The sequence below is a fragment of the Oncorhynchus mykiss genome, chromosome 13 (genome assembly GCF_013265735.2).
Source record: "Oncorhynchus mykiss isolate Arlee chromosome 13, USDA_OmykA_1.1, whole genome shotgun sequence".
Taxonomy (NCBI): domain Eukaryota; kingdom Metazoa; phylum Chordata; class Actinopteri; order Salmoniformes; family Salmonidae; genus Oncorhynchus; species Oncorhynchus mykiss.
The window spans coordinates 64,775,205-64,790,170 of NC_048577.1; the positions used below are offsets into that span (position 1 = coordinate 64,775,205).

General features: G+C 40.5%; 1 protein-coding gene across 2 annotated transcripts; it reads left to right on the top strand.

The window, feature by feature from the left end:
* Positions 1-748: 748 nt before the first annotated feature.
* LOC118938354 (zinc finger protein OZF-like) lies at positions 749-12,873 on the top strand. Of its 2 annotated transcripts, XM_036941937.1 has the most exons (4): positions 749-1,000; positions 9,397-9,727; positions 10,196-10,379; positions 11,518-12,873. In XM_036941937.1, exons 2-4 carry the CDS (start codon positions 9,722-9,724, stop codon positions 12,729-12,731), a joined length of 1,404 nt encoding a protein of 467 aa, XP_036797832.1. In that variant the 5' UTR covers positions 749-1,000; positions 9,397-9,721; the 3' UTR covers positions 12,732-12,873. The 2 variants fall into 2 exon arrangements, with proteins under 2 accessions (XP_036797832.1, XP_036797831.1); XM_036941936.1 differs by lacking the exons at positions 749-1,000; positions 9,397-9,727 and adding an exon at positions 5,890-6,165.
* The last annotated feature ends 2,093 nt before the right edge of the window (positions 12,874-14,966 follow it).

The following is a 14,966-nucleotide window of genomic DNA, read 5'->3' on the forward strand; positions in this document are numbered from 1 at the left end:
GGAAAAAATGTATAGACATACATTGATTTAATATTTTAAAATTAACAATTCATCTGTAGTTCTTATAGTCAATGAGACAGGGGGCTCGGTCAGGCAAGTAGGAGGAGGATTGGGAATCTGCAAATAACAATAAGCTGAACTCCGTCTAGCAGAAACATCTTTGTATTAGCAACTATTAATTATTAGTTTATATTGTGTTAAAGTTAAGAGATGTCACCCTGGGCGGGGTGAACCATAGTAGGGGATATAAAGAGAACACCATCTTGAGAACTGAGTGTCTTGTTTGTAAATTGCTGTAAGTGTAAACTCCGGGTTGCAAACCATATTAAACAAACTAACCTCTGATTCCTGTGGTCACTTGTGGTCTGTGGTCACGCCCTATAAAGGCATCTAACCATGAGCTCATTTGAAAGACAATAGCAAAGAATTTCTCTAACCAAGCTGTTTTTGTTGTTTCTATAAATACCTTAGATTTGTGATTTTAGATTTTATTTGCAGATATAAAAACAATACAACCACACGTGGACATAATGCATTCACTATCATTCAGGATGATTCTAAAACAGTGAAACATGTAATTTACAGTTTCAATAGATTCATGATATAATACAAACAGTTATTTTCTAGCATAATGACTCCCTAAACCGCCTCACCCACTTGAAGAGAGGTGTTGATGACTATGTACAGTAGGTGGCGGCACCTTTTAAACACCACAGAAGAAGCTGAAAAGCATCAACAGGAAGTTCTTTGTGACCATCCTCTATCTAGTTTTCAAACCAAATACAATTCTACAGGATTTTTCTGATGTAAGATTAGTCTACATGAGACGTTTGTTTGTCAGGACTTAAATCCAGTTTTGATATTTAAAAGGACGTTTGATTGCGCTGGTCTAACTGTTCTTTATCTGAACGCCGTGACGAAGTAACTACCGTACACATTTAGTTTCATGTTTTTTATTTTAAGAAACGTTGAAGAAATAATTGCTTCCACGATGGATCGGGTAAGTTTGGTTGACTTATGAACAGTGTCCTTACTGTGGTGTATACAACGTCTAGGTCTAGTTTTCTTTGATCTTCCACATCCATGCGTTCCACTTGAACAGCTAGACAAAATAAACTATGGTGGTAATTTCATCAAAGTAGCCAATCGAACACAGATTGATACACGCAATGCGCAACCGGCAGGTCAAGTCAGAACCATGGAGAAATAATTAAGCATAGGCTACACCAGTGATGTTTTATAAATCCTGGTTTGCTGATTAAATGTATTGGCCATTGAGAGGCTACACCAGTGATTTATATAAACTCTGTATTGCTGATGCTATGTATTGGCCATTGAGAGGCTACACCAATGATGCATGTTACGTCTCACTTTTGCAACATTTTTCATATTATTTAGTTCTATTCCATTATGTTGTAGTCACGCTGAGTATACATTGGTTGAAGCTCAATGATAAAGTACAATCTCCCTACCATCATATCAAAGCCATTATGACGCCAATGTCGACGAAATCTCGCAAATGAACTTGATTGGAGATACACAACACACTCCCCACATCATGATCTGTCCAGCGGTTACGGAGTACCATATACCGGATTTCTAGTAGGGTCTTTAGCGATTGAGTTTTCACCAAGGGAAAGTTGGGAGTTTATATTCACACATTCGGACAGACATTCTCCAAAAGCCATTTAAAATTGTATAAATCTCATTCACCGTTTGCCACAGAATCATCAAATTGATATGATTTATTCTAGAAATGTCTAGCATACTTTTACAACCTTTTGAGTAAACATTACAGTTTAAATTGGATATAGATACATAAAATCTATATAAATCAACGTTTTCACTGATTATGACAATCATCAAGCTAGGTATGATTTATTCTAGAAATGTCCAGTATACTTTTACAACCTTTGCTTTGAGTAGAAATTCCAGTTTTGATTTGATAGAGGGCCTGTATCAAATTAGTTATTGATTTATACCACTTTAAATGGCATTTTATAGATTATGTATTTATATCAGATCAAAACAAAGGTTGTAAAAGTATGCTAGACATTTATAGAATACACCATATCTATTTTTGTTTCTATGACGATCAATGCATTAGTTATTGAAATTTGCCATTTTAAATGGCTTTTGGCGAATGTCTGAAATAGAAAACCAACTTTCCCTGGGTGAGTTTTCAGAGTATTTTCTGCGCCCACCAAGCTCAAAGTCTAGAAGTCAGATTAAAACCAGCATATAGCTACCATAAAAAATGGATTGACTAAGTTTTGTAGGTGCAACAGATTTGATTACAATTCATAATGTATGGCTCACATGCACATTCCATGCATTACGTTAGGAACCAACAATGAGTTCCTTTTTTTGTAGAATTTCTGAGAATTATAAATTCTGAGGTTATCTAAACTGGTCATCAACAATATAGCTGCTATTAGCTTGCTTGTCCAAAATCCAGCAGCTAGCCTCTGTAAATAGCTAGCTTACTCCAGTCAGCTGATGTCCCACTACACAGGGCAATGTCCCAAATCACTTCCCTGGGGCATTGGGATATTTTTTTTAGACCAGAGGAAAGAGTGCCTCCTACTGGCCTCCCAACACCACTTCCAGCAGTATCCAGTCTTCCATCCAGGGACCAACTAGGACCAAAGCTGCTTAGCTTCAGACGCAGTGTGGTATGCTGCTGGAAAAGGCTGTAGGCTTGTTCATTTAGCTGACAAAATATACTTAAGGCCCATGTCGTTCTTTTACTGTAAATAATTTTTATAGTAAGAAGAATATAATTGATCTTAGCTGAATAAAATAGGATATTTTTCCCATTCTGGAGCGGCCATCTTGAGCGTAAAAGTGTTCATTTGAAACCGGTCCTATATGCTACATTTGGAGTTATTTGGCAACTTTAGTTGTAAATGATAAATGCCAAGAGCTGAGCAAAGAAAAGAGTCCCCTCATCCAGCTGGTCCTGGGGCTCAGTTCACTAACCTGTTCTACTAACACACTGAAGCCTCAGTCCCTTCATCCAGCTGGTCCTGGAGCTGAGTTCACAAACCTGTTCTACTAACACACTGAAGCCTCAGGACCAGAACATCCAATCAATCAGAATAAACCAAATTACAACACAGTCAAAACAGAACTACATTGTTATTGGGAAAAACAAGCACAAAGCAAAACAAAATGCAGTGCTATCTGGCCCTAAATCGACAGTACACCGTGGCTAAATATTTGACCATAGTTACTGATCAAAACCTTGACAAAGTACAGGCTCAGTGAACACAGCCTGCCATTGAGAAGGGTAGACACAGGAAAACCTGGCTCCCTGTAGAGGAAAGGCTGTGCAACCACTGCACAACAGCAGAACCTGAGACGGAGCTGCATTTCCTGACAAAATGTCAAAAATATAAAACAATTAGTGCGTCATTTCCCCACATTTGAAACCCTTATTCAAGGCTTTAAAGACCCCTCTGATGAGAGTAGGCTACCCGTCCTGTTGGGAGAGGACACAGAGAGCTGTGGGTTGGCAGCGCACTACATCGTTGCCTGCCACAAGATGAGGGACAGTGTCTGACAGACCAGTCAACCTACACATGTCCTCTACTGTATGCTTATTGTTATTGTTGAATGTATGGTTATTTTGACCCTTGGTTATTGTTGTTACTGTTGTCCTGTTGACCATTTTGATTCTCATTTTTTATATTGTAAATATCCAAAATAGGCTTTGGCAATATGTACATTGTTACATCATGCCAATAAAGCAAATTGAACTGAATTGATAAACCTTCTAGAATGTATTTGAAATCCAAACATATATGGGATGGAACAATGTGACTGTAGCCTGTTGATGATTTTGGGCAGTTACAAAAAAGAAGAAAGAAGCTTGTGCTCTGTTCCTTGCCTCAGGCTGCACAGCTGTTCTCACATCAAGTGGTCAGATTTCCACCCAACAGACTATTCTCAATTTAATATTTTCTTTACTAATGTGTAAAATTGGTTCTGATTTAGAATGGCCCATTATCAAATGAACAGGAACGGGGGGAAACAGACATGTCATCCTTACACACTTGAACAGCAAATGGTGGCAGCACACCGACCAGGTAGGCTACTTTCTTTCTTTTTTGCAGAGCATGTGCTTAATATGAGCAGCTGAGAAATAAATATAAAAACACTTATTTCACTCCACACATCAACCACTGTTTGAGGAGCATGTGCTCTCTGCGCAACAGGAGTTATCCCCCCCCCCCCAAACACTGTATGCCATGGGCTCTCCAACCCTGTTCCTGTAGCTACCCAATGCTTCATTTGGGAAACCAAGTGAAATCTGTTGGGGAACATCAAGAAGGAAGAAGGCGCTCAGGAAAGGAATAAAGGAGAGAGAGGAGGAGATGGAAACATATGGGACTGAGATATTCTGTATAGCTAAAGGGAATTTTTATTTTATTTATTTATTTCACCTTTATTTAACCAGGTAGGCTAGTTGAGAACACCTTTATTTAACCAGGTAGGCTAGTTGAGAACACCTTTATTTAACCAGGTAGGCTAGTTGAGAACACCTTTATTTAACCAGGTAGGCAAGTTGAGAACAAGTTCTCATTTACAACTGCGACCTGGCCAAGATAAAGCAAAGCAGTTCGACATGCAACGACACAGAGTTACACATGGAGTAAAACAAACATACAGTCAATAATACAGTAGAAACAAGTCTATATACGATGTGAGCAAATGAGGTGAGATAAGGGAGGTAAAGGCAAAAAGGCCATGGTGGCAAAGTAAATACAATGTGTCATCCTATTAAAGAAAAATATGAATAGAAAAAAGTCCCTACTAAAAACAAATTCACTATAATTGTAGGCTAACTGTAAGCCGCCCTGCACTATCAATGAACCAACCGCATCGCCTAGGTCTATACATTTCCTCACAGATGTTGGAATGTAGCATAAGGTGATCAGTTCATCTATTATGCATAATAATACAATTCACACTCAAACACACAAGAGATCTTAAATGTTTATTTTTAACATTTATTTTCACGTTTGTCTGCCGTGTGTAATATGTGGTAGGCTAAGTATTGTATAAAGGCACAATCATCATTTTATACCGTTTTTTTTTGGGGGGGGGGGGGGGGGTTTGGCTTGGACTCATAACTCTAATATGCATATAGATGTTTTGAAATAATCATCACCTTAAAGGCTGTCCATTTTGTTGTGTTGGGCTTTGAAACAACCTGCTGTTGAATTTCTTTCTTCAAATGTATTTTCACAGTGAAGTGAGTTTTAAAAGCATGATACTGTCTTGATGATAAGTGTTTGACATCATATGCAATTGAAAATCACATCATAGTGTGAACACAATGTGTTGTGAAAAGTGGTATGAATTGTCATGTAATATTTTAAATTGTATATAACTGCCTTAATGTTGCTTTACCCCAGGAAGAGTAGCTGCTGCCTTGGCAGGAAGTAATGGGGATCCATAATAAATAAACCATAGAAAGCCATCTTGCCGTTTGAAAGACAATAACAAGGAATTTCTCTAATCTCATATTCAGCCTGCCACCTTCCAGCAAACCACAGCCAGTCAGAGGCTGCAAGCTAGTTTAGTTGTTTATATAAATACCTTAGGATTTGTGATTTTTATTGTATTTGCCAACAATAAGACCACACGTGGACAAAATGCATTTACTATCATTGACCAAGTGATGCATCTAATAATTTACAGTTTAAATAGATTAATTACATACTGATTATACCAAAAATCGTCTACATTTGTCATTGATTTAACATACTATATATGAGGGAATACAAACAGTTATTTTCTAGCAATAAATTATACTCCCTGAACCGCCTCACCCGCTTGAAGGTGAGTACAGTAGGTGGCGGCACCTCAAACACCACAGAAGAAGCTGAAAAGCATCAACAGGAAGTACTTTGTTGCCGTCTATCGAGTTTTCAAACCAAATAAAATTCCACGGGGTCGTTCTGATGTAAAAATTAGTCTCAATGAGACGTTTGTTTGTGACAACTTAAATCCAGTTTTGATATTTAAAAGGACGTTTGATTGCGCTGGTCTAACTGTTCTTTATCTGAACGCTTTGATAAGGAACGTAACTCTACCGTACACCTTTACTTTCATGTTTTTTTATTTGAAGAAAGAATCGCTTCCAAAATGGATCGGGTAAGTTTGGTTGACTGTTATCAACAGTTTCCTTACTGTGGTGTATACAATGTCTAGGTCTCGTTTCCTTTGACCTTCCACATCTATGCGTTCCACTTGAACGTCTAGACAAAAGAAACCAGGGTGGTTATTTCAGCAAAGTAGCCCACTAGTCAATCGCACACATATTGATGATACAAGCAATGTTTAGCAGGTTAAGTCAGCACCATGGAGAAATAATTAAGCATAGACTACACCAGTGATGAATATAAACTCTGTATTGCTGATGCTATGTATTGGCCATTGAGAGGCTACACCAATGATGCATATAAACTCTGTATTGCTGATGATATGTATTGGCCAATGAGAGGCTACACCAGTGATTTATATAAACTCTGTATTGCTGATGATATGTATTGGCCATTGAGAGGCCACACCAGTGATTTATATAAACTCTGTATTGCTGATGATATGTATTGGCCATTGAGAGGCCACACCAGTGATTTATATAAACTCTGTATTGCTGATGCTATGTATTGGCCATTGAGAGGCCACACCAGTGATGAATATAAACTCTGTATTGCTGATGATATGTATTGGCCATTGAGAGGCTACACCAATGATGAATATAAACTCTGTATTGCTGATGCTATGTATTGGCCATTGAGAGGCTACACCAGTGATGAATATAAACTCTGTATTGCTGATGATATGTATTGGCCATTGAGAGGCCACACCAGTGATTTATATAAACTCTGTATTGCTGATGCTATGTATTGGCCATTGAGAGGCTACACCAATGATGCATGTTACGTCTCACTTTTGCAACATTTTTCATATTATTTAGTTCTATTCCATTATGTTGTAGTCACGCTGAGTATACATTGGTTGAAGCTCAATGATAAAGTACAATTTCCCTACCATCATATCAAAGCCATTATGACGCCAATGTCGATGAAATCTCGCAAATGAACTTGATTGGATAAACACAACACACTCCCCACCTCATCATGATCTGTCCAGCCGTTACGGAGTACCATATACCGGATTTCTAGTAGGGTCTTTAGCAATTGAGTTTTCAGAGTATTTTCTACGCCCACATGCCTCAAGTCTAGAAGTCAGATTTAAAACAAGCATATAGCTACCATAAAGTGACCATGTCATTTAAAAAATGTCGGATTGACTAAATGTGTAGGTTCAACAGATTTTATTACATTTTATAAATAATCGCTCTCACAAGCATAATTCTGTCCATTAGGAACCAACAATGAGCTCCTTTTTTTGTAGCATTTGACAATGCTGACATATTTCAGCCGAATCTCAGTTCTATCTGAACGAGTCAGAAACTCGGTTCTGCAACAACACAGCTGCTATTAGTTAACATTAGCTTGCTTGTCCAAAGTCCAACAGCTAGCCTCTGTAAATAGCTAACAGCTGAAAGCTAGCTAATGAACAGGCAAATAAATGTATCTAGCTATATTTGTTTACGGAAGATTTGTTACACAAATAACTTCAGCCATTAGCTTGCTAGAGTCATACAACAACAGCTGACTTGAACACAGAAGGCATCTAACGATAGCTAATTCACTTCCAAATGCCAGCCCTAAATATTTCCATAAAACATAGATGGCTAACTATATAATTTCAAAACCAACAACAAACTTCATTTGTCACGATACTACCTTGCAATGCAATTTGGCTTTTACAACACTAGCTAGCTACTCTGTAGTCCAAGCTACGGTAAGATCTTGCCATATTTCACTGTCAGACAGGACACAAGTCAAACTGTAGCTGAGAAAACAATACGAATGTAAACTGCATGTTGTCCACTGCAGTGAGCAAATGCTTGCTTGCTAACATCAGGACAACCCAGTTTCAAGCATCCAGAATAGATTCTATTATGCTCCTTTTAATCAAAATCTGTGCAAATCAACAGTAGGGCAGTGTGATGGTGATTGCATCGTCTGTGGACCAGTTGGGGCGGTATGAAGTGGGTCTAGAGTGGCAGGTAACATGGAGGTGATATGATCCTTGTCTCTCAAAGCACTTCATGATGACAGAAGTGAGTGCTACGGGCAGTAGTAATTTAGTTCAGTTATCTTTGCCTTCTTCGGTACAGGAACAATGGTGGCTATCTTGAAGCATGTGGGGACAGCAGACTGGGATAGGGAGCGATTGAATATGTCCGTAAACACACCAGGACGCGGCTAGGGATGCCGTCTGGGCCAGCAGCCTTGCGAGGGTTAACACGTTTAAATGTCTTACTCACGCCAGCCACGGGGGGGGCAGTCCTTGTTAGCGGGCCGCGACTGTGGCGCGGTATTATCCTCAAAGCGGGCAAAGAAGGTGTTTAGTTTGTCTGGAAGCGAGACGTCGGTGTCTGTGACGTAGCTGGTTTTCTTTTTGTAGTCCGTAATTGCCTGTAGACCCTGCCACATCGTGTCTGAGTCGTTGAATTGCGACTCCACTTTGTCTCTATACCGACATTTCGCTTGTTTGATTGCCTTGCGGAGGGAATAACTACACTGTTTGTATTCGGCCATATTCCCAGTGGTTAAATGCGGTGGTTCGCGCTTTCAGTTTTGCCCAAATGCTGCCATCCATCCACGGTTTCTGGTTAGGGTAGGTTTTAAGTCACAGTGGGTACAACATCTTCAATGCACTTCCTTATAAACTCACTCACCGAGTCAGCGTATAGATTGATGTTGTTCTGAGGCTGCCTGGAACATTTCCCAATCCGCGTGATCAAAACAATCTTTAAGCGTGAATTCTGATTGGACAGACATGCATTGAATGGTTCTAGTCACAGGTACATCCTGTTTGAGTTTCTGCCTATAAGACTGTAGGAGCAAGATGGAGTTGTGGTCGGATTTGCCAAAGGGAGGGCCTTGTATGCATTGTGGAAGTTAGAGTAGCAGGGGTTGAGTGTATTGCCAGTGCTGCAATAGGCTGATAGAATTTATGTAGCCTTGTTCTTACATTTTATTTGCTAAAATCCCCAGCTACAATAAATGCGCCCCAGAATAGATGGTGTCCAGTGAAGTTCCTTGAGGGCCGTCGTCTGCTTGATGGGGTATATACACAGCTGTGACGATAACTGATGAGAATTCTCTTGGGTGATAATTTGGCCGGCATTTGATTGTAAGGAATTCAATGTTGGGTGAGCAGAAGGACTTGAGTTCCTGTATGTTGTTATGATTACACCATGATTCGTTAATCATGGAGCATACACCCCTGCCCTTCTCTTCCCAGAGAGGTGTTTATCTCTGTCGGTGCGGCGCATGAAGAAGCCCGGTGGCTGAACCGACTCTGACAACATATCCCAAGAGAGCTATGTTTCCTTGAAACAGAATGTTACCATCTCTGATGTCCCTCTGGAAGGCAACTGGACATTGGCGAGTAGTATACTCGGAAACGGTGGGCAAAGTGCACGCCTACGGCGCCTGACCAGGAGGCCGCTCAGTCCGCCTTTTCTGCGGCAACATTGTTTTGGGTCGGCTTCTGGGATTAGATCCACTGTCCTGGGTGGTGGTCCGAACTAAGGATCCGCTTCGGGAAAGTCGTATTCCTGGTCGTAATGTTGGTAAGTTGACGTCGCTCTTATATCCAATAGTTATTCCCAGCTGTATGTAATAAGACTTAAGATTTCTTGGGGGTAACAATGTAAGAAATACATTTTAAAAAACATGCATAGTTTCCTAAGGACTCGAAGCGAGGTGACCATCTCTGTCTGCACCATCTTGCATCAATCAATATTATCTCAGGGGTGAACTCCAATTATTCTCATAGGTTCTGAACATAAGCCGGGGCATTAAGAGTTATCAGTTTGGACTTTTGTTTTAAGAGTGAAAAAATAAACCTCTTCCATTTGAAAAATGTGCCAAAGTTATTTGGAAAAAAACTGTACTTTTGTGGAAAGTAGTGAACGATTACACACTTCAGGAGAAAGGAGGTATTATAAGGATGCACCAATCAATCAGAGATTTAGACTAAAGTAATCAATTGTTTGGTCTAATGATATTCTATGTACAATTCTTTCTGTGGTCACCAGGACAGAGCTAGTCCGTCCCCCTCCAACCTGTCGGAGTCCCCTGGTCACAACTCTCCTGGTAGCGCCTTACTGCTGGGTCTGAAGAGGGTGTCTGTGCGGCTGGTCGACTGCAGGAAAACACCAGGGCAGAGTGGAGCTGTGAGTAAAGGACACGAGGAGGGAGATGGAGATCTGATTTCATCAAGTAAGAACAATGGGGGGTGTGTGCATCTCATTCTGCAAATTCTATTAATTGATTGATAAACAATATACACTCAGTGGCCAGTATGTTAGGTACACCGGTTTGGTTCCGGAACAGACCCCCTTTTTCCTCCAAAACAGCCTGAATTGTCCGGCGTGTGGATTCTGCAACGTACCACGGGGATGATGTTGGTCCATGCTGACGCGATGGCATCACGCAGTTGCTGCAGATTGGACAGCGCCACATTCATGTTGCCAACAGCCCGTTCCATCTCATCCCCAAGATACTCTGTTGGGTTTGGTCAGCAACAATGTTCAGATACACTGTGGTGCTGAGTTGGTATCAAGGGACCTAAACGTGTGCCAGGAAAACATCCCCCACATCAGTACACCACCCTGTACTGTTGACACCAGGCAGATGGGTCCATGAACTCATGCTGCTTATGCCAAATTCTGACTGCTATCAGCATGAAGCAAAAGGAATCTTGATTTCTTTCCACTCCTTAAATTGTCCAGTGTTGGTGATTGCGTTCTTACTGGAGCAGCTTCTTCTTGTTTTTAGCCGATAGAAGTGAAACAGTGTAGTCGTCTGCTGAAATAGCCCATTAGTGACGAGGATCTGCAAGTTTTTCGTTCCAAGATGCCACACTGCGGTTGTACTGCGCTGTTATTTGTCTATTTGTGGCCCGCCTGTCAGCTTGCACGATTCTTGCCATTCTCCTGTGACCTCTCTCGTCAATGAGCTGTTTTCACCAACAGGACTGCTGCTGACTGGATATTTGCTTTTTGGATGCACCATTCTTGGTAAACTCTAGACTGTCGTGTGTGAAAAGTCCAGGAGGGCGGCTGTTTCTGAGATTCTGGATCCGGCGCGCCTGGCACCGACGATCTTACCACGCTCAGTCGCTTAGGTGACTTGTTTTGCCCATTCTGATGTTCAATCAAACAGTAACTTAATGCCTCTGCCTGTCTGTCTGCTTTATATAGCAAGCCATAGCCACGTGACTCACTGTCTGTAGGAGTGACCTATTTTCATGAACGGGGTAGCGTACCTAATGAACTATCCACTGAGTAATATATTGTTGATATTTGTTTATGGACTCATATTTCCAAAACCTAGTTATTCAATGTCTGTTTCACAGGGGACTCTCCTAACCGTCGCTCTCTCAGTGGGAGGGACTTATCATCTGGGGAGCTTCAACAACAACATGTTGCTGACGAGGCAGAGAAGAGTGTCTCCCAATCAGAACACCTCAAACACCAGCACAGACGTACAGGGAAGAAATCTCACCACAGCTGCTCTGACTGTGGGAAGAGTTTCACTACACGGAGGTCCTTCATAATTCACCTGCGTATTCACACCGGAGAGAAGCCTTATCACTGTGATCAGTGTGGGAAGTTCTTTGCTCGAGCTTCCAACCTGACTACACACCAGCGAACACACACAGGAGAAAAGCCTTACAGTTGTGATCATTGTGGGAAGAGTTTTGCTGCATATAACACCTTTAAATATCATCTGAGAATTTATGAAGGGGAGAAGCCTTACCCCTGCCTTGATTGTGGGAAAAACTTTGTTAATGCAGGAGCCCTAACCATACACCAGCGTGTACACACAGGAGAGAAGCCTTATAGCTGTGATCAGTGTGGGAAGAGCTTTGCTGTAGCTTCCACCCTGATTAGACACCAGCGCATACACACTGGAGAGAAGCCATATAGCTGTGATCAGTGTGGAAAGAGCTTTGCTGTATCAGATAAACTAACTATACACCAGCGCATACACACAGGAGAGAAGCCTTATAGCTGTGATCAGTGTGGAAAGTGCTTTGCTTTAGCTTCCACCCTGAATAAACACCAGCGCATACACACTGGAGAGAAGCCATATAGCTGTGATCAGTGTGGAAAGAGCTTTGCTCGAGTTTCCACCCTGACTATACACCATCGAACACACACTGGAGAAAAGCCTTATAGCTGTGATCAGTGTGGAAAGAGCTTTGCTTTAGCTTCCACCCTGACTGCACACCAGCGAACACACACTGGAGAAAAGCCTTATAGCTGTGATCATTGTGGAAAGATCTTTGCTGAGTCAGGGACCCTGAATACACACCAGCGAACACACACTGGAGAGAAGCCTTATAGCTGTGATCAGTGTGGAAAGAGCTTTGCTGAGTCAGGGACCCTAGTTTCACACCAGCGAACACACACTGGAGAGAAACCCTATGTCTGTCTATGTGGAGAGAGCTTTGCTCGTTTAGGGCAAATGAAAAAACACCAGAAAGCTCAAATTTGCCATACTTCATCTCCCTCCTATCCGGACTGTTCCAGATCCCTAAATAAAGGATCAATAGAAAACATCTAGTGAACAGTCATATCCATCTCCCATTCTTAAACAGTTGCCTCAGTCTGATCACCATGGTAACCTCTGTGCAGCATAATATGCAGCTCTGATCTAGGATCAGGTCTCCCCTGTGTCTATGTAATATCACACATTGATCTAAATGTTATCATAGATAATGTCATAGTGAACCTGTGTGTTGGGGGGGGGGGGGGGGGGGGTGTTGATAATTGTATCTTCTTTCATATACTGATGACACTATTATTATTATTAAAATGTCATTATGTAGAATGTTTCAACAATAGGTGTATATTGGGCGGCAGTTAGCCTAGTGGTTAGAGCGTTGGGCGAGTAACCGGAAGGTTGCTGGATAGAATCCCAAACTGACAAGGTACAAATCTGTCATCTGCCCCTGAAGAAGGCAGTTAACCCACTGTTCCCCGGTAGGCTGTCATTCTAAATAAGAATTTGTTCTTAACTGACTTTCCTAGTTAAATAACTCATGAATTCAATTGATCAATCAATTCTAGCCATTATCTTCTAAACAATAACTTGAATAATATCTAAATGGATTTGTTCCTAAAATGAATCAATTATACATTGAGTAATAATATCCATGAGATCAAGGCAAGAACTATGTATGCTATCTTGTAACAACGGTTAATGTAATAACTTGATTGTTAATGATAAAATATTGAATTATTATAGTAATAATTTTCCATTTAATGTAGTATGTTACGTTATCAGGTGAGTAATCATTTATGAATAACGCAATGACTTCAACTGATCATATAATAACACCTAAACCAATGTTTTAATGTGTTACTATCCTAATGTTAATGCACATACCACCCTCCACTAATTGTCAACCGACACAAATCTAGCGCAGCGGTAATCAGTCTGGTATTTTATAGGCTACACTTACTGGGCATCAGACAATAAAACTACCTGGACTCTCGAAGAGGACGTTGTTCCAAGTGTCGCTGGGGTAGAGGTAGACGATAACAGGATTATTGGTGAATAGGGTGTTAAATGTTTTGACTTTAATAGATCAGGTCAAATCTTATCCAGGATCTTTCTGAAGTAAGATTAACCCACATCAGACATTTAAACTTAATTAATTAATAAATCCTCTTAAGGCTAGGCAGAATACTGCCCCCTTTGGAGGAATTGCGTGCCCATAGTAAACTGAAAAAAAATCTGTCAAATTGCTAATATATGCATATAATAATTATTATTGGATAGAAAACACTCTAAAGCTTCTAAAACCGTTGGAATTATGTCTGTAAGTATAGCAGAACTCACAGGGCAGGCATTCTTCCAAACTAGTTTTGTGGTCATGAAAGTTGGGGCAACTTTGACGTGATCGCCCCCACTCTTCCCAACCAGCTATGGATCTGGGGACACTTTCTACGTCTTCCACTAGATGTCCTCATTCAGTAGGGAGTTTAATCGTTCAAATCCCGCGAGTTTTGGCCCTTTGGGAGTGAATTGAGTGAGTGCCGCGAGAAAATACCTGTGCGTTAGGGCGCAAATTGGTCCCAGCCATTCCTTTGTTCCAGCACTCCGGAGGAGAACTAACAATGACCGGTTGAATTGAAAATTGTTTTGTACGTTTAGAACATCCTAAAGCTTGATTCTGCACTTAGTTTGACCTGTTTAGTCGACATATAATATGTAATTTTGAAGTTTTGATGCGCAACTTTTCCGGACCAGAGGACATTTTGGGTGCATTTCAGCTGATATTGTTAGCAGATGCTAATACAAAGACACAAGACTTGAAACCAAACAATGTTTTGGGTAAGTATGAACCCTTCCAGTACATTCTGAACGAAGACCATCAAAGGTAAGGGAATATTTATGCTGAAATTGTGTGTTTCTGTTGACTCCAACATAGCGGAGAAATATTGCTTAAATCTGAACGCCGTCTCAGAATATTGAATAGTGAGCGATTTCTGTAACGTTAAAAAGAAATGTAACAAAGCGATTGCATTAAGAAGCAGTGTATCTTTCTAACTATATGTAGAACATGTATATTTAGTCAACGTTTATGATGTCTATTTACGTTATCTTGCGGCGCTACCTATATTTTCTGCGGACATTTGAGTATTTTCTGAACATGAATTCAATGTAAATGGACATTTATGGATATAAATGGCATATTATTGAGAAAAAAAATGTACTGTGTAACATGTCCTATTACTGTCATCTGATGAAGATTTTCAAAAGGTTAGTGAATGATTTATTTTTTAATCCTGC